This window comes from Bubalus bubalis, chromosome 19, assembly GCF_019923935.1.
Source record: "Bubalus bubalis isolate 160015118507 breed Murrah chromosome 19, NDDB_SH_1, whole genome shotgun sequence".
Classification (NCBI taxonomy): domain Eukaryota; kingdom Metazoa; phylum Chordata; class Mammalia; order Artiodactyla; family Bovidae; genus Bubalus; species Bubalus bubalis.
Window position 1 is genome coordinate 56,477,988 of NC_059175.1, and position 26,157 is coordinate 56,504,144.

The 26,157-nt window shown below is 43.0% G+C and overlaps 1 protein-coding gene across 4 annotated transcripts in view; it reads left to right on the plus strand.

Moving 5' to 3' along the window:
* Positions 1–26,157, plus strand: part of RETREG1 (reticulophagy regulator 1) — a 164,949-nt gene that overhangs the window by 116,701 nt on the left and 22,091 nt on the right. The window contains exon 1 of one of the 4 annotated variants that reach the window (XM_006072955.4): positions 4,864–5,008. The exons of 2 other annotated variants lie outside the window; for them this stretch is intronic. In XM_006072955.4, the coding sequence (XP_006073017.3) occupies positions 4,926–5,008 (83 nt within the window). In that variant the 5' untranslated portion in view covers positions 4,864–4,925. Of the gene's footprint in view, positions 1–4,863; positions 5,009–18,005; positions 18,205–26,157 lie in introns of those variants that run through there. One more of the 4 variants, XM_044932570.2, reaches the window with a different exon arrangement.

The window sequence follows — 26,157 nt, forward strand, 5'->3', positions numbered from 1 at the left end:
CAAGCCTGCCAAAGTCCCTGTGCTGCCTGCCATTTGGTTTTGAAATGAGTACAGAGAAGTGAAGTTAAAAAATAAAGGTCACACAGCCATTAAGTGAAGGAGTTGCAGTGTGAAGGCAGGCAGCTGCCTCCTGAGTCTGTCCAGACACATGCATAGTTATATGGTGGTGACCCACAGCATGGGCTGGACACTTAGAAAGGCCAGTGTGGTCAGCACACTCGGAGAAAGGAGAAGGGTGGCTGGAGGTGGGACGGGGAGGTGTATAGGATCCCCTCACTGGGCCTTGTAGTCAGTGGTGTGTTGGTAAACGTTCAACAACCTGCTCTCTGTTCTTTAGCATTTGTTGATTCCCGTGGTGTAAATATAACCACTGTGTTCAATTTCAAACCTCCCTCATGCGGTCAGTGAAAGTGGGGTTCAAAGGAGATTGGAAAAACTGGTTCTTGCAAACCTGCAAGGGTCAGCTGCAATGTACAAGTGGTGCGCGTGAAGTGAGTGAAAGTCGCTCAGTTGTGTCCGACTCCTTGCGATCCCTTGGACTACACAGTCCATGGACTTCTCCAGGCCTTTCCCTTCTCCAGGGGATCTTCCCAACCCAGGGATCGAACCCGGTCTCCTGCATTGCAGGCAGATTCTTTACCAGCTGAACCACCAGGGGAGCCCAGAAATACTGGAGTGGGTAGCCTATTCCTTCTCCAGGGGATCTTCCCAACCCAGGAATGGAACCAGGGTCTCCTGCATTGCAGGCAGATTCTTTACTAACTGAGCTGTGAGGGAAGCCCAAGTCAGCCTTCTCTAGTAGTCAGTGGTGCAAAAGTCATTCTTTAATTCTATTAAAAACTGCTCCATCTTCATTTATATATCCTCAAGGTATACTAGACATTCAGGAAAGCTTTGTCAAATGAATGAATGGTTTATTTTCCTTCTACCCTTTGATGCGGTCATGGAAAATATCTCTCAGGCATAGACAATGTTTACCATTTTCGAAATCCTGCTTTGACCCAGCCGGGCTAATATTTAAAATTGATTAAGAGCTTGGAGAACAATGTGATCTGTCCTTGTTGCAAGAGAGTGTTTAATGGCGATATCTTTACTCACCAGTTAACAAACCGTTAACTTCCCAAACCCCCAGGGCTCCCCAGTAAGCTTCTGGTAGTCAAGCCCTGTTGAAACTCATTTCTGTTTTATCAACACAGGGTAACTCATTCTCTGCAATCCTTAAAATGTGATGAAGGTGGCTTTGGTTTCCATTGCCGGAGGAGGGCTGCAGCTGTTGTATGGCAGACCACTGAGAGGCCTGTCCCCAGGCTGCTGCAAGAAGCTGTCCCCAACAGAGGGACTGTCCCCTCGTTCAGGCCACCCTTACTCCCAGCTTTTTGTCTCTTCATGGGCAAATCTGTGTCTGGAGCCATTCGGTGTCTCCTCACTGTAGAAATTGGATTCCCATAGAAGGCATGGGAGGGCACAGGCGCACCTGAGGACCAAAACTCATACACAAGGTTTTCCCACTAAAGATGTTATGACTATTCATTTGGGGAAACCAAAATCGTATTAGAGAAAAACGAATATAAAAAAGAATGTAAGAAAAGATCCATCATAATCTTACTACCCTAAAAAAAAAAAAAGAGGATTGTTATATGATATTCTGTCTTTTCTAGTACTTCCTTGGACAGGTTTTCTTGGCAAAGTTACAATCATGTACTTTACACACAGTTTTGTATGTTGCTTCTTCCTCTTCTAAGCACCTCTCAATGGCATTAAAGATTTGGGGAACATTTTTTAATGCCTCAAAATACTCTCACCTTTGAATTGCTCCCATTGATTAATATTACTCTGTTGTTCAAGATTATTTTATCATATATAAATGGGAGTAAGGTATACCACTTTAATTTTTCTCAGGGGAATGCTTAGATCCAGGGCTAAGAAGTCTGAGCTGCCCATTTCCTAAGGCCTGCTTCCAGAAACTGTCCAAGTATCATTCGCACTGTGTCCTGCTGGTCAAGCAGTCAATCCCAGTTTGAAGGGAGAGGACATGAACCCCATTTTTCCTTGGGAAGAATGTCAGTGAATTTGGGGGGTTTATTTTAAAACTTGTAGACTGGGAAAACTTGTTTACTTACTACTGATTTTTATAAAATGTTATCAGTTGTCATTTGAAAGGATATCAATGGTAAAAATTACAGTCTGGCTCCCTCTTCAGCTTTTAAAAAAAATTGCAGGCTAGTGACATCTAAGAGGAATGCTCCAGTGGTCTGGTCTCTTGGTGACTTTTTTATATAGAATAACTTCTTAGTTTGTTCATGCTCACATTTTTACACATAAACACTTAACTATTTTAACTCTTCTGTAGAATGCATACATGGTCTGTGCAATGATGCAAAGCTGTTTCCAGTTCTGGCTGCAAATCCCAACTTCACCAATGACTAGCTGAGTGGCATCTTTGAATTTCATTTTGTTATCAATAAAATGGGGATAATAATACTTCCTTTATCAGTTTGTCTTATAGATGAAATATGGTAATCCACATTAAATATTTAGCTTTATAAGTGGCTTATCATAAGCCCTCAAGAAATAGTTAATGATAATAATACTTGCATAAGTTATATACTTCCTTAGGCAATATAGAAGAGGTCACCTTTAAGTGAAAACACCTCAACCATCTGTAGTTTCATCCTCGTGAATATTCTGATTGCTGGTCATGATCCGTGCAGAGGCTGTTCAGTGTGTGTAACCCATCCACTGTAGATGGTGGACTCAGCCTTGGGTGTGCACAGAATTGGCCCATTCTTGTATTGTTTGGTCGAGATGGTCGGTTTGGGTAGAGCCACAACGGGATGTGTGTTCAGTTCACATTGTTTTGATTCTTCCTGGGATTGATGTAACCCAGGTGAGCAAGTGTGTCATGCCAGTGACCTGTGTTGAGTCAAAGTACTTACTCTTTCTTGAGGGAACAAGGATGTCTGCACAGTGCATCCAACAGAGAACTGAGTGCCCACAGGCGGGAGTTCAGCGCATGTGTTGCCCCTTGTCTGCGTGTGTGTATGGTAGTCGCTCAGTTGTGTCTGACTCTTTGCTATCCTGGATGGCAGCCCACCAGATTCCTCCGTTCATGGGATACCTAGGCAAGAATACTGGAGTGGGTTGCCATGCCCTCCTCCAGGGCATCTTCCTGACCCAGGAATCAAACCCAGGACTCCTGCCCTGCAGGCAGATTCTTTGCGGCCTGAGCCACCAGACAAGCCCACTTGTCTAAGTGTTTTGCTTTAATCTTATGGGCACCATGATTCTTCTAAACAATTGTATTTCCATCTCTGATTTAGCCATTTGGGGGTAAATCACAGCTCACTTCTAGATGGTATGTGGGACCCTCCAGATGTCCTTCTGTATGTTCTTCTTCCCCTGGGCTCTTCTAATTTCCTCTCCCATCAGGCGTTTTAGTCTTGTTCCTTTGTAGGGCCACAGGCCCCATGGCTGCAGGGGTTGTATTCAAGGCATCCAGCTGAGGGAGTCAGTGGAGGTGGGGGCCACTGCCATCCATCCTGGGCTCCATCCCCAAGCCCTGTGCCCTGGAGTGACGCTTCATCTCCTGGAAAAGATGCACTGTTTTGTACAAATACAGCCTGTGGACTAACAGGCTCTGCTCCCTGAGCTGTTTATTTATCCCTCATTCACTATGTATTTTTATAAGCGACCTCAAATCCTTTGTGGACCAGAGTGAGATAAAGTAATTACCAAGGGAACAGCCTCTGCCACACACGAAGATGCTGTGAAGGGTTGAGGGCAGGAGGAGAAGTGGATGACAGAGGATGAGATGGTTGGATGGCATCACCGACTCAGTGGACATGAGTTTGAGCAAACTCCAGGAGATAGCAAAGGACAGGGAAGCCTGGCATGCTGCAGTTCATGGAGTCGCAAAGAGTTGGACACAACAACAACAACAGCAACATGTATAAAGAAACAGAAAATGGAGTGTGCCACTCACCTAGTTTTAAACTTTAGACAAGGGGACAAAAAAGATTCAGTACTGGAGAAGGTCAGTTATAGGTTGAAGTTAAGGGGAAAGAAATTCAGTGCCTCAATTTTGTGTTTGAGAAAATAGGGCATCCACTTACAGTCTTTTAAAGGAAGGTTGCTTTGAAAATCAGAAGTTTTCTTCAGTTATTACATTGCTCTTTCAAATAAAATCAAGGAGTTTCAGTAGGTTTCTGGGGCTGGTTGGCCATATCACAGCCTAGTAAGAGTGTATAATAAGGACCAGCCCAAAGTCAGAGGAAGGACCTTCAAGCAGAAGTGAGTTAAAACTCTGTTGATGTTTCTCCAGCTGTTCTTGTGAAACTACCATGAACTCTGAATAGGAAAATAAAAGTGACCTCCTGAGGGAGTCCTGGCTTCCGGTTCTTCAGCCAAAGTGACCTCATGTCATCCCATGTTTTGTGAGTGAGATGATCAGTTAGGACGATTCTAGCTGAGCCGTTCCTCCCTGTATTTTTTTTTCTCTAATTTCTCTCTCATCCTCTCCTGCATCTGTTCTGTCTCTAATCTCTTTTCCCTGGTGCCTTCAACACAGGAACTACCTTCTCACTCATGGTACTCACCCACCTCTTCGTCCCAAACTGCCAAAAGCCTGGATGTAGCAACGCATGGCAGTACATCTAGGTCACACACTGTCCTGTTGCAGACGTTGGGAAACAGTGGGGTGGGGAGTGTCCTGGCTGCTCCCGGAAGGCACGCAGAAGCTCAGTGCTCAGGAGGACACATGTAGGACCCTTAGAAGGAGGCTCCCATGAGCCCTCCGGGCAGAACACACTCCCCTACCCGCTGCCCCCCACCACACACACACACACCACAACCTCATTTCTGCAGGGTTGCCCTGCCCTGGGCGTGACTGTCACCGACTGGCACAGTGCCACAGAGGACTATTAAAGATGCTACTCTGTGGATTCAGCAGCGTCTCGAGAGGGGTCACCAGCCCACATGGTCTTCCTTGGAAGGGGAGATATGGAATGAGGTAAGAGAAGGGCTGAGGCCCCCACCTGCCTGCTCTTCTCCGTAACGCTGATTTATGATGGGTTGGTGTGTTTCCAGGGTGGAGACTGGCTCCCCAGAGCTGGGCAGACACCCACTTGTGGTGGTGCATCAGAGGCGTCAGCTTGTAATTACCAGCGAGATGCAGCCTCTTTGCTTGCTGTAAACTGAAGGAGCAGCCATGCACCAGTATTATCCCGTGACTCAGGAAGGAACATCTCCTGGTCGGTGTTTTAGTTGAACACTAAGCAAGTGTTTTATTTTTTAAAGGAAAACAAGCCCATCTGTCAGAGCGTTTTCACATTATGCCTGTAGAAACATGCCTATAGACTCTGTCTTCAGAGAAGAGGTTGTGATTGTTGTTGTTAGTTGCTCAGTCATATCCAGCTCTTTGCAACCACATGGACCGTAACCCGCCAGGCTCCTCAGTCCATGGGATTTCCCAGGCAAGAATACTGGAGTGGGTTGCTATTTTCTTCTCCTGGGGATCTTCCCAACCCAGGGATTGAACCCGTGTTTCCAGCATTGGCAGGCAGATTCTTTACCGCTGATCCAGCAGGGAAGCCCAGAGAAGATGAGGGGATTACAGATGTGTTTCTATATTTTGGGGAATTATTAACATCTACTACTGGGAGTATTCTATGTGGAACTCATTAATTATGTGGCATGAATGTGTTGGTCATTCAGTTGCATCCTACTCTTTGTGACCTCATGGACTATAACCCTGCAGGCTCCTCTGTCCATGGTATTCTCCAGTCAACAGTATTGGAGTGGGTTGCCATTCCCTTCTCCAGGGGATCTTACTGACCCAGAAGTTGAACCCAGGCTCCTGCATTGTAGTTCCTGCCATATGAGCTACCAGGGAAGCCCATTATATGGCATATGTATGTTTAAACGTGGCTCTCTTCTTTAATAAATTAACTCAGTGTTTCTCGAGTAACTTGTTACATAAGTAGTAGATAACTTTCCTTCCAAAGTGATTAAAGTGAATATGAATTCTAAATAGTCATAGTTTCCCCACTTTGTAATATGAAAACTTCCCTTTAGAAGTGTGTTTTTTGTATGAAGGAAGACTTGAGATGTAGGAATACACACATCAATAGATTATAAACCTAGACTTAATTGACTTGCTTGCTGAAACAAGAAGAGATTTGCTCAGTAAACTAAGATACGACAGACATTGGCAGCGACAATAAAGGAAGAAACAGATAATCCCTTTTTTGGGCACTGCAGAGGGGAAAATAGGAGGCGGCTTGTTCCATAAGTGTTGAGGGTTTGGTGGCAAATGACTTCATTCTCTGATGCCAACTCCTATAAACTGGAAATGGTGCCTGGAGCTCTGGCAGGATTGTGAGGCCTCATTGGGAAGATTCTAGAAAGAGTATGATGACAAATTAGCATGGTCTGCTGTACTTGGGGAGGGTAGAGTGGTTACGTGTATGAAGCCCACTGCACAAGGGTGAGGAGTTGGGGTTGGAGTTGGAGGGGCTGGGGTCTAATCTTTGTTTATTTAGATAAACTTTGAAAGACCCTAAAGTTTTCAGTGATACTTATGGCACCTTGACTTTTCCTGTCCATTAGATACCAGTGTTCTGAAGCTTAGCAGCTTAACCCAGGGAGAAGTCTGAAGGTTAGATGCCTTTTGCTAAGACCTGGATAAACTTCTGGGGCAAGGACTATTTTAAGATCAGAGGAAATTTTTCTCACTGTAATACTTGACAGGCCAAATCTGGCATTCAACAACTTCAGCCAGTAATATGACAAATTGTGTGCTTATATTTCATTAGCAAAAGGACTGTTTTGGTAACCACAGGCTTGAGAGGCTGGTGGGTTGGAGCTGGAAAGACCTGGGTTTAGATCCTGAGTGCCGCCGCTTCTTGGTTGTGTCCCCCTTCTCATCTGGAAAATGGGGGCTTTTAGTCCACCTTGTCAGATATTTGTGAGGATTAGAGAAAATGTTATCAAGATCCTAATATAGTTTCTGGGCTTCCCTGGTGGCTCAGAGGTAAAGGATCTGCCTCCCAAGGCAGAAGAGGCAAGAGATGGGGGTTTGATCCCTGGGTTGGGAAGATCCCTGGAGGAGGAAATGGTAACCCACTTCAGCATTCTTGCCTGGAGAATTCCATCGACAGAAGAGCCTGGCAGGCTACACTCCCTGGGGTCGCGACGAGTCAGACTCGATTTAGTGACAACAGCATGTGGTTCCTCGCATTCGGTACGTGCACAATACGAGGCAGGTGTCCTTGGACTAGAAGTCCTTTGAATGGTTCCTGGTTGGCTCGCTGGGCTAATCAGTGATCCCTGTCATAGAAGCACCCAGAAGCTCAGTGAAGCCCTGAGGCCAAATCCACCCGCGGCCTGTTTTTATAAATAAACTTTCCTGGGAAACTCCATGCTCTTCCGTTTGCATGTTGTCTGTGGTTGCCCTCATGCTGTGAAGCAGAGTTGCGTATGCAGACTGGCCAGCAGGCCCCAAATATTTGCTCTCTGGCCCTTTCCAGAACACATTTGTCTCCGCTACTCTGACTTCCTTTGCTCTCTGGCCCTTTCCAGAACACATTTGTCTCCGCTACTCTAGGGTGTACCAGCTTCCACTGTTTGTCTGCATTCTGAGTCGTGTGTTCATTCTCAAATCTCTTAATGGCCATTGTTGTCACTACTGTAATCGCATGATTTTAATTATAAATTATAATAAACTGATGAAGTAAGAGATCAAAAGGAGTATTGTTGTGGGAGAGTCTACTGGCTGTCCCCAAATCCTTGACTTCCTTTCCTTTGGTAATAAGAATCTCAAGTTCCAGCTGGAAGATGGCCACCAGCAATTTAATTCCATTTCTTAGGCTCCCATGCAGCCAGACATGGCCATGTGATGACATTCCAGCCAGTGGGACGTGCTTGGAAGCTTCAAATACAACTTACAGGTCGTGATTTCAAAGGGAGAGGGGATGCCTTCTGCTTCCATCCCATAGACCATGGGATGGTTATGTGATGTTGAGAACATGGAGCAACAAGATGGCAAGAACCTGGGTCTTCAGCATTACAGAGATCTCACGTCAGCCCTGGACCACTGTGCTCTGCTGTCCCTGAGGGAAAACAGAAGTGCTTTCTTGTTTAAACCCCTGTCACTTTGACATTTGACACAAAAGACAAACTTATATCTTCATACATACAGCTGTTTATGAAAATTAAGTTAAATGTATTAGAATCAGTAAGGGCCAGTTACAAAGTAACAATACTATTTTTAAAGAGTGGACAAACAACTAAAAAGGTCCATGGGAAATAGGCATAAAAATTGAGAATGATCCTTTATGTGGGTTGTTTGACTTACTAAATTCTCATTCCTCTGTAAATAAATGAAACAAGAAATTATGGGTAATTCACTAGGATGTGTTTTATGCCAGAACGCCAGTCTTGTTCTAAGCCCTAACTCAACTGGCACATTTATGATTCCCACAGCACATATGCCAACATTAATGTTTACTGGATTGAGTTGACTGACCCACGAGTGTACCGCTTGGTTTGTCAGTCTCCAGTCAGCATTCAAGTTCTACCCTGAGCCTAAGGATATTCACACCAACTTCTCATTAGCATGGCTGAGAATTAATCATCTACACGAGCTCAGATAGGGCTTCCCTGGTGGCTCAGTGGAAAGAATCCACCTGCCTTCTGGGTCCAGGAAGATCCCCTGGAGAAGGAAATGGCAACCCACTCCAGTGTCATTGCCTGGAGAATCCCATGGACAGATGAGCCTGAGTCCATGAGGTTGCAAAGTTGGACATGGCTTAGGGACTAAACAATAATAACAACAACTGGAATAGGGAAGTTATCTAATACTGAAAAAGCAGCTTAAAAGTGACCATGGTTTGCAACAGATAAAGATGGGCTGTGTTTGCTCTTTTAAACCCCATGATGAAAATCTGAGATAGGAAGTATAATCAGTTCAGTTCAGTCTCTCAGTTGTGTCTGACTCTTTGCGACCCCATGAATTGCAGCCTGCCAGGCCTCCCTGTCCATCACCAACTCCTGGAGTTTACTCAAACTCATGTCCATCGAGTCAGTGATGCCATCCAGCCATCTCATCCTCTGTTGTCCCCTTTTCCTCCTGCCCCTAAACCCTCCCAGCATCAGGGTCTTTTCCAATGAGTCAACTCTTTGCATGAGGTGGCCAAAGTATTGGAGTTTCAGCTTCAGCATCAGTCCTTCCAATGAACACCCAGGACTGAGCTCCTTTAGAATGGACTGGTTGGATCTCCTTGCAGTCCAAGGGACTCTCTCAAGAGTCTTCTCCAACACCACAGTTCAAAACCATCAATTCTTTGGCGCTCAGCTTTCTTCACAGTCCAACTCTCACATCCATACATGACCACTGGAAAAACCATAGCCATGACTAGACAGACCTTTGTTGGCAAAGTAATGTCTCTGCTTTTAAATATGCTATCTAGGTTGGTCATAACTTTCCTTCCAAGGAGTAAGCGTCTTTTAATTTCATGGCTGCAATCACCATCTGCAGTGATTTTGGAGCCCCCAAAATAAAGTCTGACACTGTTTCCACTGTTTCCCCATCTATTTGCAATGAAGTGATGGGACCAGATGCCATGATCTTAGTTTTCTGAATGTTGAGCTTTAAGCCAACTTTTTCACTCTCTTTCACTTTCATCAAGAGGCTCTTGAGTTCCTCTTCACTTTCTGCCATAAGGGTGGTGTCATCTGCATATCTGAGGTTACTGATATTTCTTCTGGCAATCTTGATTCCAGCTTGTGCTTCTTCCAGCCCAGTGTTTCTCATGATGTACTCTGCATATAAGTTAAATAAGCAGGGTGACAATATACAGCCTTGATGTATTCCTTTTCCTATTTGGAACCAGTCTGTTGTTCCATGTCTAGTTCTAACTGTTGCTTCTTGACCTGCATATAGGTTTCTCAAGAGGCTGGTTAGGTGGTCTGGTATTCCCATCTCTCAGAATTTTCCACAGTTTATTGTGATCCACACATTCAAAGGCTTTGGCATAGTCAATAAAGCAGAAATAGATGTTTTTCTGGAACCCTCTTGGATCTTTTTTCGATGATCCAGTGGATGTTGGCAATTTGATCTCTGGTTCCTCTGCCTTTTCTAAAACCAGCTTGAACATCTGTAAGTTCACAGTTCAAGTATTGCTGAAGCCTGGCTGGAGAATTTTGAGCATTACTTTACTAGCGTGTGAGATGAGTGCAATTGTGTGGTAGTTTGAGCATTCTTTGGCATTGCCTTTCTTTGGGATTGGAATGAAAACTGACCTTTTCCAGTCCTGTGGCCACTGCTGAGTTTTCCAAATTTGCTGGCATATTGAGTGCAGCACTTTCACAGCATCATCTTTAAGGATTTGAAATAGTTCAACTGGAATTCCATCACCTCCACTAGCTTTGTTCGTAGTGATGCTTTCTAAGGCCCACTTAACTTCACATTCCAGGATGTCTGGCTCTATGTGAGTGATCACACCACTGTGATTATCTGGGTCATGAAGATCTTTTCTGTACAGTTTTCTGTGTATTCTTGCCACCTCTTCTTAATATCTTCTGCTTCTGTTAGGTCCATACTATTTCTGTCCTTTATCGAGCCCATCTTTGCATGCAGTGTTCCCTTGGTATCTCAGATTTTCTTGAAGAGATCTCTAGTCTTTCCCATTCTGTTGTTTTCCTCTATTTCTTTGCATTGATGGCTGAGGAAGGCTTTCTTCTGTCTCCTTGCTATTCTTTGGAAGTCTGCATTCAGATATTTATATCTTTCCTTTCTCCTTTGCTTTTCACTTCTCTTCTTTTCACAGCTATTTGTAAGGCCTCCTCAGACAGCCATTTTGCTTTTTTGCATTTCTTTTCCACGGGGATGGTCTTGATCCCTGTCTCCTGTACAATGTCACGAACCTCAGTCCATAGTTCATCAGGCACTCTATCTATCAGATCTAGTCCCTTAAATCTATTTCTCACTTCCACTGTATAATCATAAGGGATTTGATTTAGGTCATACCTGAATGGTCTAGTGGTTTTCCCTACTTTCTTCAATTTAAGTCTGAGTTTGGCAATAAGGAGTTCATGATCTGAGCCACAGTCAGCTCCCAGTCTTGTTTTTGCTGACTGTATAGAGCTTCTCCATCTTTGGCTGCAAAGACTATAATCAATCTGATTTCGGTGTTGACCATCTGGTGATGTCCATGTGTAGTGTCTTCTCTTGTGTTGTTGGAAGAGGGTGTTTGCTATGACCAGTGCATTCTCTTGGCAGAACTCTATCAGCCTTTGCCCTGCTTCATTCTGTACTCCAAGGCCAAATTTGCCTGTTACTCCAGGTGTTTCTTGACATCCTACTTTTGCATTCCAGTCCCTTATAATGAAAAGGATGTCTTTTTTGGGTGTTAGTTCTCTAAAAGGTCTTGTAGGTCTTTATAGAACCATTCAATTCAGCTTCTTCAGCGTTACTGGTTGGGGCATAGGCTTGGATTACCATGATAATTGAATGGTTTGCCTTGGAAACAAACAGAGATCATTCTGTCATTTTTAAGATTGCATCCAAGTACTGTATTTTGGACTCTTGTTGACTATGATGGCTATTCCATTTCTTCTAAGGGATTTCTGCCCACAGTAGTAGATATAATGGTCATCTGAGTTAAATTCACCCATTCCAGTCCATTTTAGTTCGCTGATTCCTAGAATGTCGACGTTCACTCTTGCCATCTCCTGTTTGACCACTTCCAATTTGCCTTGATTCATGGACCTAACATTCCAGGTTCCTATGCAATATTGCTCTTTACAGCATCAGACCTTGCTTCTATCACCAGTCACATCCACAGCTGGGTATTATTTTTGCTTTGGCTCCATCCCTTCATTCTTTCTGGAGTTATTTCTCCACTGATCTCCAGTAGAATATTGGGCACCTACCGACCTGGGGAGTTCCTCTTTGAGTATCCTATCATTTTGCCTTTTCATACTGGCAAGAATGGGGTTCACAAGGCAAGAATACTGAAGTGGTTTGCCATTCCCTTCTCCAGTGGACCACATTCTGTAGGACTTCTCCACCATGACCCGTCCATCTTGGGTGGCCCCACAGGTCATGGCTTAGTTTCATTGAGTTAGACAAGGCTGTGGTCTGTGTGATCAGATTGGCTAGTTTTCTGTGAGTATGGTTTCAGTGTGTCTGTCCTCTGATGCCCTCTGGCAACATCCACCATCCTACTTGGGTTTCTCTTACCTTGGATTTGGGGTATCTCTTCATGGCTGCTCCAGCAAAGTGCAGCCGCTACTTCTTACCTTGAACGACGGGTATCTCCTCACCGCAGCCCCTCCTGACCTTGAACGTGGAGTAGCTCCTCTTGGCCCTCCTGCACCGGCAAAGCCGCTGCTCCTTGGACATGTGGTAGCTCCTCTTGGCCACCGCCCCTGACCTCCAGCGTGTGGTAGCTTGTCTTGGCCGCTGCCCTGACCTCGGGTGTGGGGTAGCTCCTCTCCGCCGCCGCCCCTGACCTTGGGCGTGGGGGCGTGGGGTAGCTCTTCTCGCCGCGCTTCTGCACGGTCTGTTGCAGCTGGGTCGCTTCTGCGCAGAGGAAGTTTAATCACTCCCAGGTAATTAGGCCATGACAATAAGGAGCACCCATTGCTTCTGGAAAATTTGCCTTTGCCTTCTGACCCTCATCTCTGCCATCTTCTGCTCAATGTTTCCAGTGAAATCAGAGGTCCTGCTTTGACCAGACACAGAATTTCGACTCACATGTTTTAGCAACTTTGATAAAGAAAGATAACAAACCAGTGAAGGTTGGAGCCTTGGGCCACCTCCAGGGTCCAGCTGACTGAGCCTGCAGAGGGTGGGCTGGCTGGATGGGGCGTCTGCTCTGTCCTTGCAGTCCCCAGGGCCCGGCCCGGTAATCAGTAAAGGAAAGATGAACCCTCCTTGTTGTTCTGTCACTCAGTCGTGTCTGACTCCGCGACCCCATGGACTACAACACGCCAGCCTTCCCTGTCTTTCACTATCTCCCGGAGTTTGCTCCAACTCATAAAATTCCTTATATGGTTTTAGGTTTCTCCATCCTAGGACCACAGATATGGACACTTTACATCTTTAATATCCTCACAGCCTCAGAGAATGGAAGCAGATGGGGCCCTCACAGCTTATTAGGAGGTCTCTTTGCTGGGAACATCTCCTGGCCTGAGATCTGACACTTTGACGTCAGTACTTGACGGGTGGCTGATAGCTAATGGCGGAGGTTCTTTCTCCCATTGGTATCACCAGGGGTGTGTTAAGGGATGTTGTCAGCTTTAAACAGTTCTCTCTAAAGTTAATGTCAGTTTCTAAATTGACTCTTTATAGTAGAAAATAAATGTTCATTTCATGAAAGTAGAGGACATATCTAGAGTTTTCCTGAGTTCAGGTAAACATGTGAATGGATTATAAAATCCTTGAACAGGTGTCATTGATGATCAAATCCAGCCGTACTCAACCTGGGGCCCATGAACCCTCTGAATCCCGGAGATATTTCAAAGGAGGCTAAATATTATCCAAAATTAGTTAATATCTAGTCTGGTCCAGCAGAATGGCTCCCCAGTGACTTCTGGGATTGCTATGCCACTGATCTGTATATTATTATATTCATGCATTCTTTAGCATAATTCATTAAAAAACATTATTTTCATTTCCTCTTATGATTCCAAAGAGTCCCTTCATAACAGAGTTGATTCATTCTTGGCCTCTCGGGCTATATATTCAAAATAAACTTAATTTTTAAGTGAACCTAATCATTCTTAGCATCTGGGGTGTCTGGTGGTTACACTTTGTACAGGGATTGTTCAGACCATGTCAGTACTAGATAGTTTTGTTAAAAGGTACATAAACTAGAAGGTATAGGCTTTTGTTTGTGACAAGAGAAGCAAAGGCATATATCTATCTATAGAAGCAATTACCTTTTCTAGAGCCCAACATTTTATGAGCTATCTTTTCCATTTCTTAAAAATGCACGGTAGCATGAGCTAGAGGGAAAAAAAAAGAATGTGCATGATAAATTCAGTCCTGATCAACATACAATTCTAAACACAGAATATCTTTTAAGACAATGATTAAAAGGTCTCCCTTTCTCTTGCAGTGCACATTATTTGTTTAAAATAGTCATCATGTTGTTTAATTATAGATGATTTTCTTTGACCATCTGCCTCCATTGGTTTTATTTTGGCTGTGGTCAGTTCCCTGAAGACCCGTTATCTTTAAGACTCTCACCAAGGATGATGAACTCACAAGAAGCTCAGGATGAAATATTTAGCACCACTTTACTGATCCACTTAGGGCTTCTCTGATAGCCCAGTTGGTAAAGAATCCACCTGCAATGCGGGAGATCCTGGTTCGACTCCTGGGTCAGGAAGATCCCCTGGAGAAGGGAAAGGCTACCCACTCCAGTGTTCTGGCCTGAGAATTCCATGGACTGTATAGTCCATAGCGTCACAAAGAGTTGGACATGACTGAGCAACTTTCACTTTCACTTACTGATCTACTTAACTGGATGGAGACCACCCTGGGAATGTCCAGGCCCAGTTATATGCCATGTCACAGTAGTCTTGTCCTTGTGGTTCTGGATGGTTCCACACGGCAAAAAGTGTTAAGGCAATCCAAGTGTGGGTTGGAAAAGAATTTGCTGACACACAGCATTTCAGAAGAGGGTGAGTTTATTAAAAGCAAAAAGCAGAGATACTGAGGGTACTGCAAATGCAGCATGCCAACCTCCTGACAGAGCAGGGAGAGTAGACACTTTGGGAGGGTTAGTAGCCAATTTTTATAGCTTCAAGACAAGGAAAATTCCTGCTGGAAAGTTGGCGATTGGTTAGGATGCCATAAGGTGACTTCCAGGGTAGGCATTTTTGCCTAATATGAGTCAGGAAGCCTGCTCATGATGATCAAGGGGGTTTTTGGCAAGAGTCACAAAGGGGCTCAGTCAGCTTCGGAGATAACCTTGGTTCTGGGCTCTGCTTCTGTGGCCTTGGTACAAAGCCTCACACCTGTGGCCTTGGGGCAGGACTCAACAAAAAGTAAACAATTAAGGCTGATCAAATATCTGTTTCACCTTACTCAGGCTCTTTTCAAGTTTATTTCATGTAACTATATTATAGTGTTGGGGAGGAATAAATTTTCCTCAACCCTTCTAGGTACTTCTGGCCAGTCTGAGAATTAAATTGGCATGAGCTAGATTAACAGGACAAAATCAAACAGAAGTTTATTAGCATGTGTATACATGAGGGACACTCAGGAGAACTGAGTAACTACCATCTTTAGATAAAGACACAGAGAATGTCGAGGGTAGTGGTTTCGGACTTTTAAGGCTAGAAGGCAGTTGACATGGAGATAGAAAAGCAGATGTTTGGGGACTTCTCTGATGGTCCAGTGCTTAAGACACCACACTCCCAATGCAAGGGGCAAAAGTTCGATCCCTGGTCAGGGAACTAGATCTCACGTGCCACAGCTAAGACCTGGCACCACCAAATAAATTTTAACAGAAGCAAATGCTTGGTAAGTGAAGGTTGGCTGGGCCTGCAGAGCAGTGGGACACAGAGTGGACTCTGATCTCTAGGCCTGCCGAGTTTCTCCCACCATACTCAGATCATGTTCTTTGCTGATGTCTCTGATTCTCACTTGGTTCCTGGGACAGGCCCTCTATCTACATTATTTTAGGCATTTTAGGGAGAAGGTCAAAGTTTCTTCCTGGGTTTTTTGGGCCTTGGTTGTTTTCAGCTCAAAATAATACACAATTTGGGGTAGCAGATTTTGCTCTCCTGCAACAGAGTACAAGCAGAACATGGGATCATAATACATTCTGTGTGTAAAAACATGAAGGCCTGTAGCGTTTTACTGACTAGACAATCCAGTAAACAGTGACCTAGAGGGAGAGGAGTAATGGGTATGGGTATATTGGGCAAAGAGTGTGTTCAGATTTTTCCCATAACTTCTTATGGAAAAACTGGAATAAACTTCTTGGCCAATAACATGGGGCCCAAGCAAGCTGGGGAGGTGTGAACACACACTTTCCTAGGAGATCTGATTCAGTGTCGGTAGTTTCCTAGAAATGGCTACAATATTGGGCAAGCAGGTGTTCTCCAATGTACTGGCTTGGCAGTTTATCCCCCGGGAAATTGCTTGTGGCAGCCTTTAGATTCTCCTGAACGCCGCAGAAGGAATTTGCATTCTGGAGGCAGCCGTGAGTGTCTGCAAAGATGAAAGGGGATGGGGGAGATGGCAGGTACCTCTCTCACTGGCATGAAGTTCAGCCTAGATCATTTCAGTCTCCTTTATTTGCATCGACCTACATTGCACAAGGGAATATGAATTTTTAGAGTCAGGTTTTCTAAGCAAATTATAATTGTGAATGGATATGAAATGTTGGGGGAAATCTTTAAATAAAGTATTTGCAGAAACCTCTTCACTTTTCAGGTATAAAATGAACAATAACAGTTATCAAGGTGGTGAAACATGCACTGAAGGTAACTCCTTTTTAGTTCATCACCAGCCAAATTCTCTTTTTTTTTTTTTAACTTTTTATTTTGTCTTGGGGTCTAGCTGATCAGCCAGTTAGTAATGTTGTGATAACTTCAAGTGAACAGCAAAAGGACTCAGCCATACATATACACATATCCATTCTTCTCCACGTGGTGTTGGAGAAGACTCAAGAGGAAAGCCTGGCGTGCTGCCGTCCATGAGGTCGCAAAGAGTCGGACTGAGCAGCTTAACTGATTCTTCTCCAAACTCCCCTCCTATCCATGTTGGCACATAACACTGAGCAGAGTTCCCTGTGCTACACAGTAGATCCTCGTCAGTTATCCATTTTAAATATAGCAGCGTGTACGTGTCCATCCCAAACTCCCTAATTATCCCTTCCTCCCCATCCTTCCCCCAACCCTGGCCCCTCACAACCATTAAGTTCTCAGTCTGTGAGTCTCTTTCTGTTTTGTAAGTAAGTTCTTTTGTATTGTTGTTTTTTTTTTTTTTTTTCAGATTCCACATATAAAGGATTTCATATGCTATTTCTCCTTCTCTGTATCAGCCAGAGTCTTATTGCTGCTCTGTGTATGAGAAAGTAGGGGAAGTACATTCCTGTAACAACTCTCTAAAAGCAGACAGGCTGTGTTAATTGCTTTTTAGAATTTTTGTTTTCCTAAAAAATCTATCACTAGGAGAAATAAGTTCTGAGGTTTGTCTTCACTCCACAGCATCAACCACTGCGCCCCCTCCCCCAACAAAACATGGCTCCTCGGTAACCTGTGCCAGGCCCACCTCTCCTCCCCACCCACCACATACTCCTTTCTAGTTTGTGCCAAACACATCCCCACCTTCCGCCATGCTGCTGTTGGATATGGCCTTGTACTCATTCACCATTAAAACATGCAATATCAACACAGTAGCTCATTGTTAAAAATCTGCATTTGAGGGAGGACTATGGTTTTTCCTGTGGTCATGTATGAATGTGAGACTTGGACTGTGAAGAAGGCTGAGCGCCGAAGAATTGATGCTTTTGAACTGTGGTGTTGGAGAAGACTCTTGAGAGTCCCTTGGACTGCAAGGAGATCCAACCAGCCCATCCTAGAGGAGTTCAGTCCTGGGTGTTAATTGGAAGGACTGATGCTGAAGCTGAAACTCCAGTACTTTGGCCACCTCATGTGAAGAGTTGACTCATTGGAAAAGACCCTGATGCTGGGAGGGATTGTGAGCAGGAGGAAAAGGGGATGACAGAGGATGAGATGGCTGGATGGCATCATTGACTCGATGGACGTGAGTCTGGGTGAACTCCGGGAGTTGGTGATGGACAGGGAGGCCTGGCGTGCTGCAATTCATGGGGTCGCAAAGAGTCGGACACGACTGAGCGACTGAACTGAACTGAACTGATGGCCTGTTTAGCAAGCAATAAGACATCATAATGCAACTCTCATTTTTTCTATGACTGGTAACAGTGATCTTCTTGGTAGGGGCACATTCTTGTGAAGTGAAGTGAAGTTGCTCAGTTGTGTCTGACTTTGCGACCCCATGGACTGTAGCCTACCAGGCTCTTCCGTCCATGGGATTTTCCAGGCAAGAGTACTGGAGTGTGTTGCCATTTCCTTCTCCACACATTCTTGTAGGAAGCATCAATGTTGTTTACTGGCTTTTAAAAGAAAAGAAACAGGAAATTCACTCTTTAAAGATCTAAGGTAAGACTGGGGCCCGTGATTTAACAGTGTAGCATTTGTATATGTGTATGTGTGTGGGGGGGGGGGGTGGGTGGGGGGGGCTGTGCTGTGTCTTCTTTGTTTTGTTTAAATTTATTTATTTTTAAATGAAACAAAGATGAGTACTTTTAATGATGAAAGGTGCAATTCACAGAGAAGATAGACACCATAAACCTTTGGACACCTAACAACAAAGAAACAAAGATACATACAACAAAAATCAGAAGAAATATAAGGGACAAGAAATATATGTATAATCATAGTGAGACATATTCTTCGTTACAGTGCTTGGGCTTCTTCTGTGGTGGTGCTTGAGCTTAGTTGCCCCATGGCAGGTGGGATCTTAGTTCGCCAACCAGGAACCGAACCCGTGTCCCCTGCATTGGTAGGTAAATTCTTAACCACTGGCCCACCAGGAAAGTCCCAGCATTTTTAATAAATACCTCAGTGATGGATAGTCACTGACTTCCCATTTGCCATATTCCAAGGTACCCCTTTAACACAAAGGCTGCCAACAAATTCTCGAAACAAAATTGATGTTCATTGACCTTTATAAAAAAAAAAATGCTTCTTGGAGGAACTTGATCATCATTCAGCCTGTTTGGGTGGTATATACCTGTTCCAGTCCAGTGCTATGGCTAAGGTTTCTCAAAAAACAAAATGAGGAACTATATACAGTTAATGAAAAATTTTGCACCATAAGAAATACATTCTTCAGTATTGTCACAGAAGCTTAGGTTTCATGCAACTAGGCCAAAGGGTTTTGTTTGTTTATTTGTTTGTTTTAAGAAAAAGCAGGGAGGGGACATTTTCTTTTGAGTCCAACTATAGTAAATCCTGGATGGTACTTCATTGGAAATGTAGATCCCATACGGAATGCAGAGAAAGGCTTATATATGAATTAGCAAATGTGCTTCCCAAGAACAATTTCTATTTTCTTTGGAGAATATTTCCTGGTTCTCAGGTATTGTCTGTCCTTCAGGGATAAAGTAGAAACCTTTTCTTTCCTCAGGGGTAGTTATTAAAGCAGATTTCAGTGTTTACAAATGAAAGGGTGTTGACTCTCCTGAAGGTCTCAAGTAGGAGCTTGTTAGGAGCTTGTAATGGAATTTAAACTGTTCATGCCCTCGGCTTAGGAAAGTCTACTTGTTGAAAAATTAACAAAATGAAAACACTGGAAAGTAACTACTACGGGCATCTGTTCATAGAAGCTAGAATCATAAGAAGTAGTGTGATGGGCATCTAAAAAGAAATTATAGAAACGAACTTACAAAACAGTAACAGATCTACTGACTTTGAGAAGGAACTTAAGGTGGGGGGTGGGGAGTGGGAAGAAGCAGAAGAGGGATAGTTTGGGAGTTTGGGTTGGACACATACACATTGCTGTATTTAAAATGGATAACCAACAAGGATTTACTGTATAGCACAAGGAACTCTGTTCAATGTTGTGTGGCAGCCTGGACTGAAGTGGGGAGTTTGGGGGAGAACGGATACATGTATATGTGTGGCTGAATCCCTTCTCTGTTCACCTGAAGCTATCACAGCATTGTAAATCATCTGTACCCCAATACAAAGAGGTTTTTTTTTTTTTTTTCAAAAGTAATGTGATGGGCAACCAAATGCCAGGATTCCAGAAGGTCTTGGTGAATTGATCATTGATGATCTCTGCTCTCTGGGGAAGTGGCAAGGCAGAGATTGAGGTGGAAGGAAGGGCAGTTTCACAAAGTGACTGATCTCTAATTCCTTTGTGACGTGGTATAAAAAGAGAGAAAGAGCTCCGAATAAAACACCAAGTTGCCCAGAGGGAGGTGAGGCCTGGCTTCTCAGGGCAGGAAGAGCCGACACTCAGGTGGGCCTCTGAGTGGTCCCTGGCTGGGGAGAAAGATGTTCACGTGGCTTGTTGATCTGAGAGAGTGAGGGCTTCACATGGAGTGCTATGTAATTTCTTAATCTCGTGTTTGCTTATTTTATCCTCCAGTTGACATATCTCATTTGCTTTGTCATGGTTCTAATTCTGTGAGTGTTTGTGCAGGGAAACAAATCCCTGTTTTTTATTTTGTTTCTCTGCTTACACACCCTCAGGCGCAAATACACCCTCACGCAGGGAAACACGTCGTGGATCTGGAGGATTAAAAACAGTCATAACGCATCGCACTAAGAAATGCCCAGATCTGTAACTGGAGACTGACTGACCTTTCTAAGAAAAATTCGGCAGGAGTTAACATCAACAGATGTTCACTACCAACAGAGAACATGAGACCATTAGTCACCAACTGAGAACGACAGGGCGATGGAGGGCTCGGGGCCAAAGTTTATTTATAGGTGCGATGGGTGAAGCAGCTATTTGTCCCGGTTGCTAGGTGACAGCTTAGGTTATAACAAATTCCCTCCTTCAAAAGTTTGTCAATATATGGGATGTCAACGTGTTAACTTTCTATAAAATATGGTTCAGCTTCAACTTCCAATCCGTATGGATTAAAAATAAAACCAGAAAGTGTAAAATAATGTATTTTCTCTGGAGGTAGTTTGACAGTTCTTCTAAAGATCTTTGGAAATGGTTATTGCAATATGAGGGCTTAGGGATATGGAAAATCTAAAAAGTGAGTAGAAAGGTGTGTGTGTGTGTGTGTGTGTACTTGTGCATGTGTTTGAGAGAAAACAGCAATAGCTAAAAATATTCTTTAATGGGTTGACATTGTCCAACAGCAACAAACATATCCTTCTGTCCCAATAGCAAGATGAATATTCATGGAGTTTCACATTCTGGATGACTTCACGGGCCCCAGTCCTGTCTCCATGGGTCTCACTGGTGCTCTTGAGTCACTTGAAAGTAACAGAAGGTGGGCCTGGCTCCAGGGATCTCCATGGCATTAAGACCCAGGTTTTACCAGAAGGAATTCCACCCAAAACGCCAATTCCCAGTTCAGGAAACGTTTGGAATAAATGAGCCCTATTTCCTTATTACCTAATTTCAATGACACATTAATGCTCCATTTCCAAGAAGAAAAGATCGAAACATTCCATGTAAGTGAAAGTTAGTTTGCAAATTATTTAGACTTTTTGCCTATGGTATATTCTTACACATATAAAGGAATACACGCTAAATATTGTGATAGGTAACATATAGAAGCATTCAGATAAATGAATAAAAATCATACACGGTGTCATTAGACTTGGCATGGGATATGGAATCACTTGAGGGTCCTGGAATATAATTAGCTGAAGCAGTGGAGAAAGGAAATAGGAATCTAAACTCCTGGGTCCCGAGCTTCACCTGGGAACCTAGATGAGGCTGAACCTCCTTCAGCGTTTCTAGTTCTGTAGCTCAGAATTCCGGGAGTCCGTAATCCATCCATGTTACTGCTCTAGTGTTCTTTCCCACTCATCTTTGAAATGCTGCCAAGTTCCATTCCAGGAAGTTCTTCCTGTGTTTCACTTCTCATGATCAGCATTTTCAGTTCCATTTATGAAGGTCTCCTATTCTGTGTGTATTTGTACTCTGACCTCAGCAGTTAATGTATCTAAGCCTCAGTTTCCTCATCCGTAGGACAGAATAATAAATCGCATCTCACACATAGGCTGGATGGAAGGATTGAATGTGATGGTAAGTTTTCAACATCATAGCATGGTGCTTGGCTCCTTGTAAGAATTAGTTGTTACTCTGATTTCGCATTGTCTGAAACCCCCTTTACTTGAACTTTTCATCATCTTCTTTGGTGTGAGTTTTTTTTCTGTTTCCATCCTTCCATTCTATTAAAACTTTATTTAAACATCATCTAAATAGACATCATCTAAATTTATTAAAACATCATCTAAATAGAACTTCTAAAAAGCACTAATTTGAAAAGATACATGCACCCCAGAATTCATAGCAGCATTATTTACAATTGCCAAGATATGGAAGTGACCTAAGTGTCCATCAGCATATGAATGGATTAAAAAGATGTGGTGTATACATATGATGGAATATTACTCAGCCATGAAAAGAATAAGACTTTGCCATTTGCAAAAACGTGAGTGGACTTAGAGGGTATTATGCTAAAGTGAAATAAGTCAGACAGAGAAAGATAGATACTGCAAGTTCTCACTTATATGTGGAATCTAAAAAATATAAAAAAGTAGTGACTATGACAAAAAACAGAACAAACTAGTGGTTACCAATGGGGAGGAGGGGACAGGGCAAAATAGGAGTAGAGGGGAGTAAGAGGCACAAACTATTAGATACAGCATAAGCTACAAGCATATATTGCACAACAGAGGGAATATAGCCAATATTTCATAATAACTATAAATAGAGGATAACCTTAAAAAATTATGAACCACTATATTATATACCTATAACATATAATATGGTATATCAGTATTACAAGTTGATTGTACACCAACTATACTTAAGTACAAACAAAACAAGGTGAAAAAACTAACAAAAGAGACACTGATGTATAGAACTGTCTTATGGACTCTGTGAGAGAGGGAGAGGGTGGGAAGATTTGGGAGAATGGCATTGAAACATGTAAAATATCATGTATGAAACGAGTTGCCAGTCCAGGTTCGATGCACGATACTGGATGCTTGGGGCTGGTGCACTGGGACGACCCAGAGGGATGGAATGGGGAGGGAGGAGGGAGGAGGGTTCAGGATGGGGAACACATGTATACCTGTGGCGGATTCATTTTGATATTTGGCAAAACTAATACAATTATGTAAAGTTTAAAAAAAAAAACAACTAACAAATGAAACCATTTGAGTACTAAAAACTAAAAAAACAAACAACAAAAAAAACCAGACAGTAAAAGTTGAAAATCACTCAGTTGTGTTCTACTCTTTGTGGCCCCATGGACTGTAGCCCACCAGGCTCCCCTGTCTTTCACCCTCTCCCGGAGCTTGCTCAAACTCATGTCCATTGAGTTGATGATGCCATCCAACCATCTCATCCTTGGTCGCCCCCTTCTCCTCCTGCCCTCAATCGTTCCCAGCATCATGGCCTTTTCCAGTGAGTCAGCTCTTTATATCAGGCGGCCAAATAGTCAAATTCATAGTCAGAAAGTACATTGGTAGTTGCCAGGGTCCAGCTGAGGTGTGGGGAGGGGGCCGGGGAGTTGGTGTTTAACAAGGACAGAGTTTCAGTTTAGGAAGGAGAGGAATTCAGCAGACGGATGAAGGTGAGAGTTGCTCAGCAGTGTCAATGCACTTGGACTTGAGGCCACGTCACTGTACAGGTAAATATGGTTAAAATAGTATGTTATGCTACTTTGACCACAATTAAAGAAAAACATTAAAAAGGAAATATGTGCAAGGATTTAAACTTTGGTATATTAAAACCTGTTCTTTTGCTTTGAAAAATTACTTTCAGTTTTAAAAATATCTTCTGAGTTTTAGGTTCACTGAGCTCAGTCACTCAGTCATGTCCAGCTCTTTGTGACCCTGTAGACTGTAGCCCGCCAGGTTTCTCTGTCCGTGGGATTTTTCAGGCAAGAATACTGGAGTGGGTTGCCACTTCCTTCTCCAAGGTTCACTAGTATATACTAAAAAGATTTATTATCCTATAAAATACACAATAATGAAATGATTGTAACATATTCAACAGGCTCTCCTCATATATCCAATCCCCAGCTTGGTTTTTGAGTGTCTCCACCACCCACCCCCCCAACCCCCAGCAATTAGCCCTCAATTCAGTGAAATGTCCTTTTATAAAACTGAGTTTCATATATAGCGTGAGCAGGAGAGAACTCATTTTGGGGTCACACCTAACCCTTTTACTCACCGGTTGAGATGCAGTCAGATCACTCACTGGTCATCTTGAGATCCCTGAGGTGGGACTGGTGACAGGCAGACAGCCGCACTCAATGCGGGTTGATTGAAATGAACCGAAAGGGAAATGATACTGAAATGCATTGTTTGTTCTCTGCCAGGATTAATTTATTTCAGCATTATTTTTGGTTGTGCTCAAAGACACTTGGGAGTGAACGAGATAAACCAGGCTGCCGGCACATGTTCTTTCCTCCGGAATTACCGTCTATTTTTAAAGAGCACTGGGGCGTCACATTTCTTAGTCTCACAGAACCCCCTAACGGGGAGAATTGTGTGCTGCACCCGGAAAGCCAAGTGCATTCCTGGTTCATGTACGGAGCCCTTAAACTGTGCAAAGCCTAGTTTGCTTTTTAATATAAAATTTAGAGAGTGTTTTTGTTAAGTAGATTTTTAAAGAAAAAAGATACACAGTTAAGTAAAAGTTACTTTGCTGTATACGTGAAACTAACACAATATTGTAAATTAACTATAGTTCCATGAAAAAAGATGAAGAAAATTCTCTACCACTGAACTATAGTGCCACCATTATCATTTGTTCGTTTGATATTTTGTTGAATAAATACTGTGCAAGGAAGTCACTATGCATATATTAAAAGAGTACATCATATATGATAGTATCAAAACCCATCAGATTTCTAGGAACAAATGTCATGAAGGGTGCATAACCTCTACACTAAAAGCAGTAAACAAAAGATAAAAGAAAAACAAAATTATAGTTATGTATTCATACACATCTGTGTGTGCATGTATATTTAATAGCTTTACAATAGATCTTGAAATATGGTAGCCTGTGTCTGAACCTTGGTGCATCATTTTCAAGATTTCCTTGGCTGTTCTAATACATTTGAATCAGTTCTAATGAGGTGGATGAAACTGGAGCCTATTACATAGAGTGAAGTAAGCCAGAAAGAAAAACATCAATACAGTATACTAACGCATATATATGGAGTTTAGAAAGATAGTAACGATAACCCTATATGTGAGACAGCAAAAGAGACACATGTATAGAACAGTCTTTTGGACTCACAGCAAGATGGTAGTCATCCACAAGCCAAGTAGAGGGTCCTTGCCAAGAACTGTGTCTGCCAGCACCTTGATCTTGGACTTCCCAGTCTAAAGAAGTGTGTTGCTTAAAAAATAAAAAAATTTAAAAAATTAAAAATTAAAAAAAAAATTCTCATGTAAATTTTGGGATTAGGCAGCCAATTGGCATAAAATCTGATGAGATTTTGAATTTGTAGGTCAAATTGGAGAGGATTGACATATTTACAATGTGCCAATATATCTACTCCGTGAACATATTCCTCTATTTACTAAGGTTTTCTCAAGTTTTTCTTACTAATATTTTGTAGCTTTTAGTGTAGCGATTTATGCATCTTTTGTAATATTTATTCCTAGGAATATGGTGGCTTTTGATGAGACTGTAAATTATATACTTAAACAAATTTTGTTTTTTAAGTTTCTATGTTATAAATAAATGAAAACTCAACTGAATAAAAAAAGGTATGAAAGAAAAAATTAGAAAATCATTTAGATCCCAGTTTGACCATGTGGGTTATTTGGTCTATAACAAAACTCACCACTTTTTATTCCTATGTATGACAGTCTGGAGGAGGAAATGGCAGCTCACTCCAGTATTCTTGCCTTGGAAGTTACATGGACAGAGGAGCCTGGCGGGCTACAGTCCATGGGGTTACAAAGAGTCAGACTAAACGACTTAGCGACTAAATAACAACGGCATGACACAGTTAAATTACTTTAAATCAGCTGGATCCTTTGAGCCCTTGCTTTTAAGCCGTGTTAGGACCACAGTGGCATTTCAGTCTGTACTCATTGTTCTCCGCTATTGAGGTCGGACCTCTGAGCACTCTACTCCGTTGTGTGAATTCTGAGCATTTCTAGTACCGTCAGTGGGATCCAGTGTCCTCCCCAGCCCTGTGAGCACAGGACTCCCTTCCCTCATTCCCTCACATCCTTTCTGATGCTTTTTGTTCCTCACTCCTACTGTGGTCACCCTCAGCTGGAGAGTCCAGGGGACCCTGGAGGTGGCCTGTGTTCCCTGTTCAAGCTCTTACCCCTTCCCCCGCACACTCTGTCCCGCCAACTCCAGCCTCTGTTTACTCT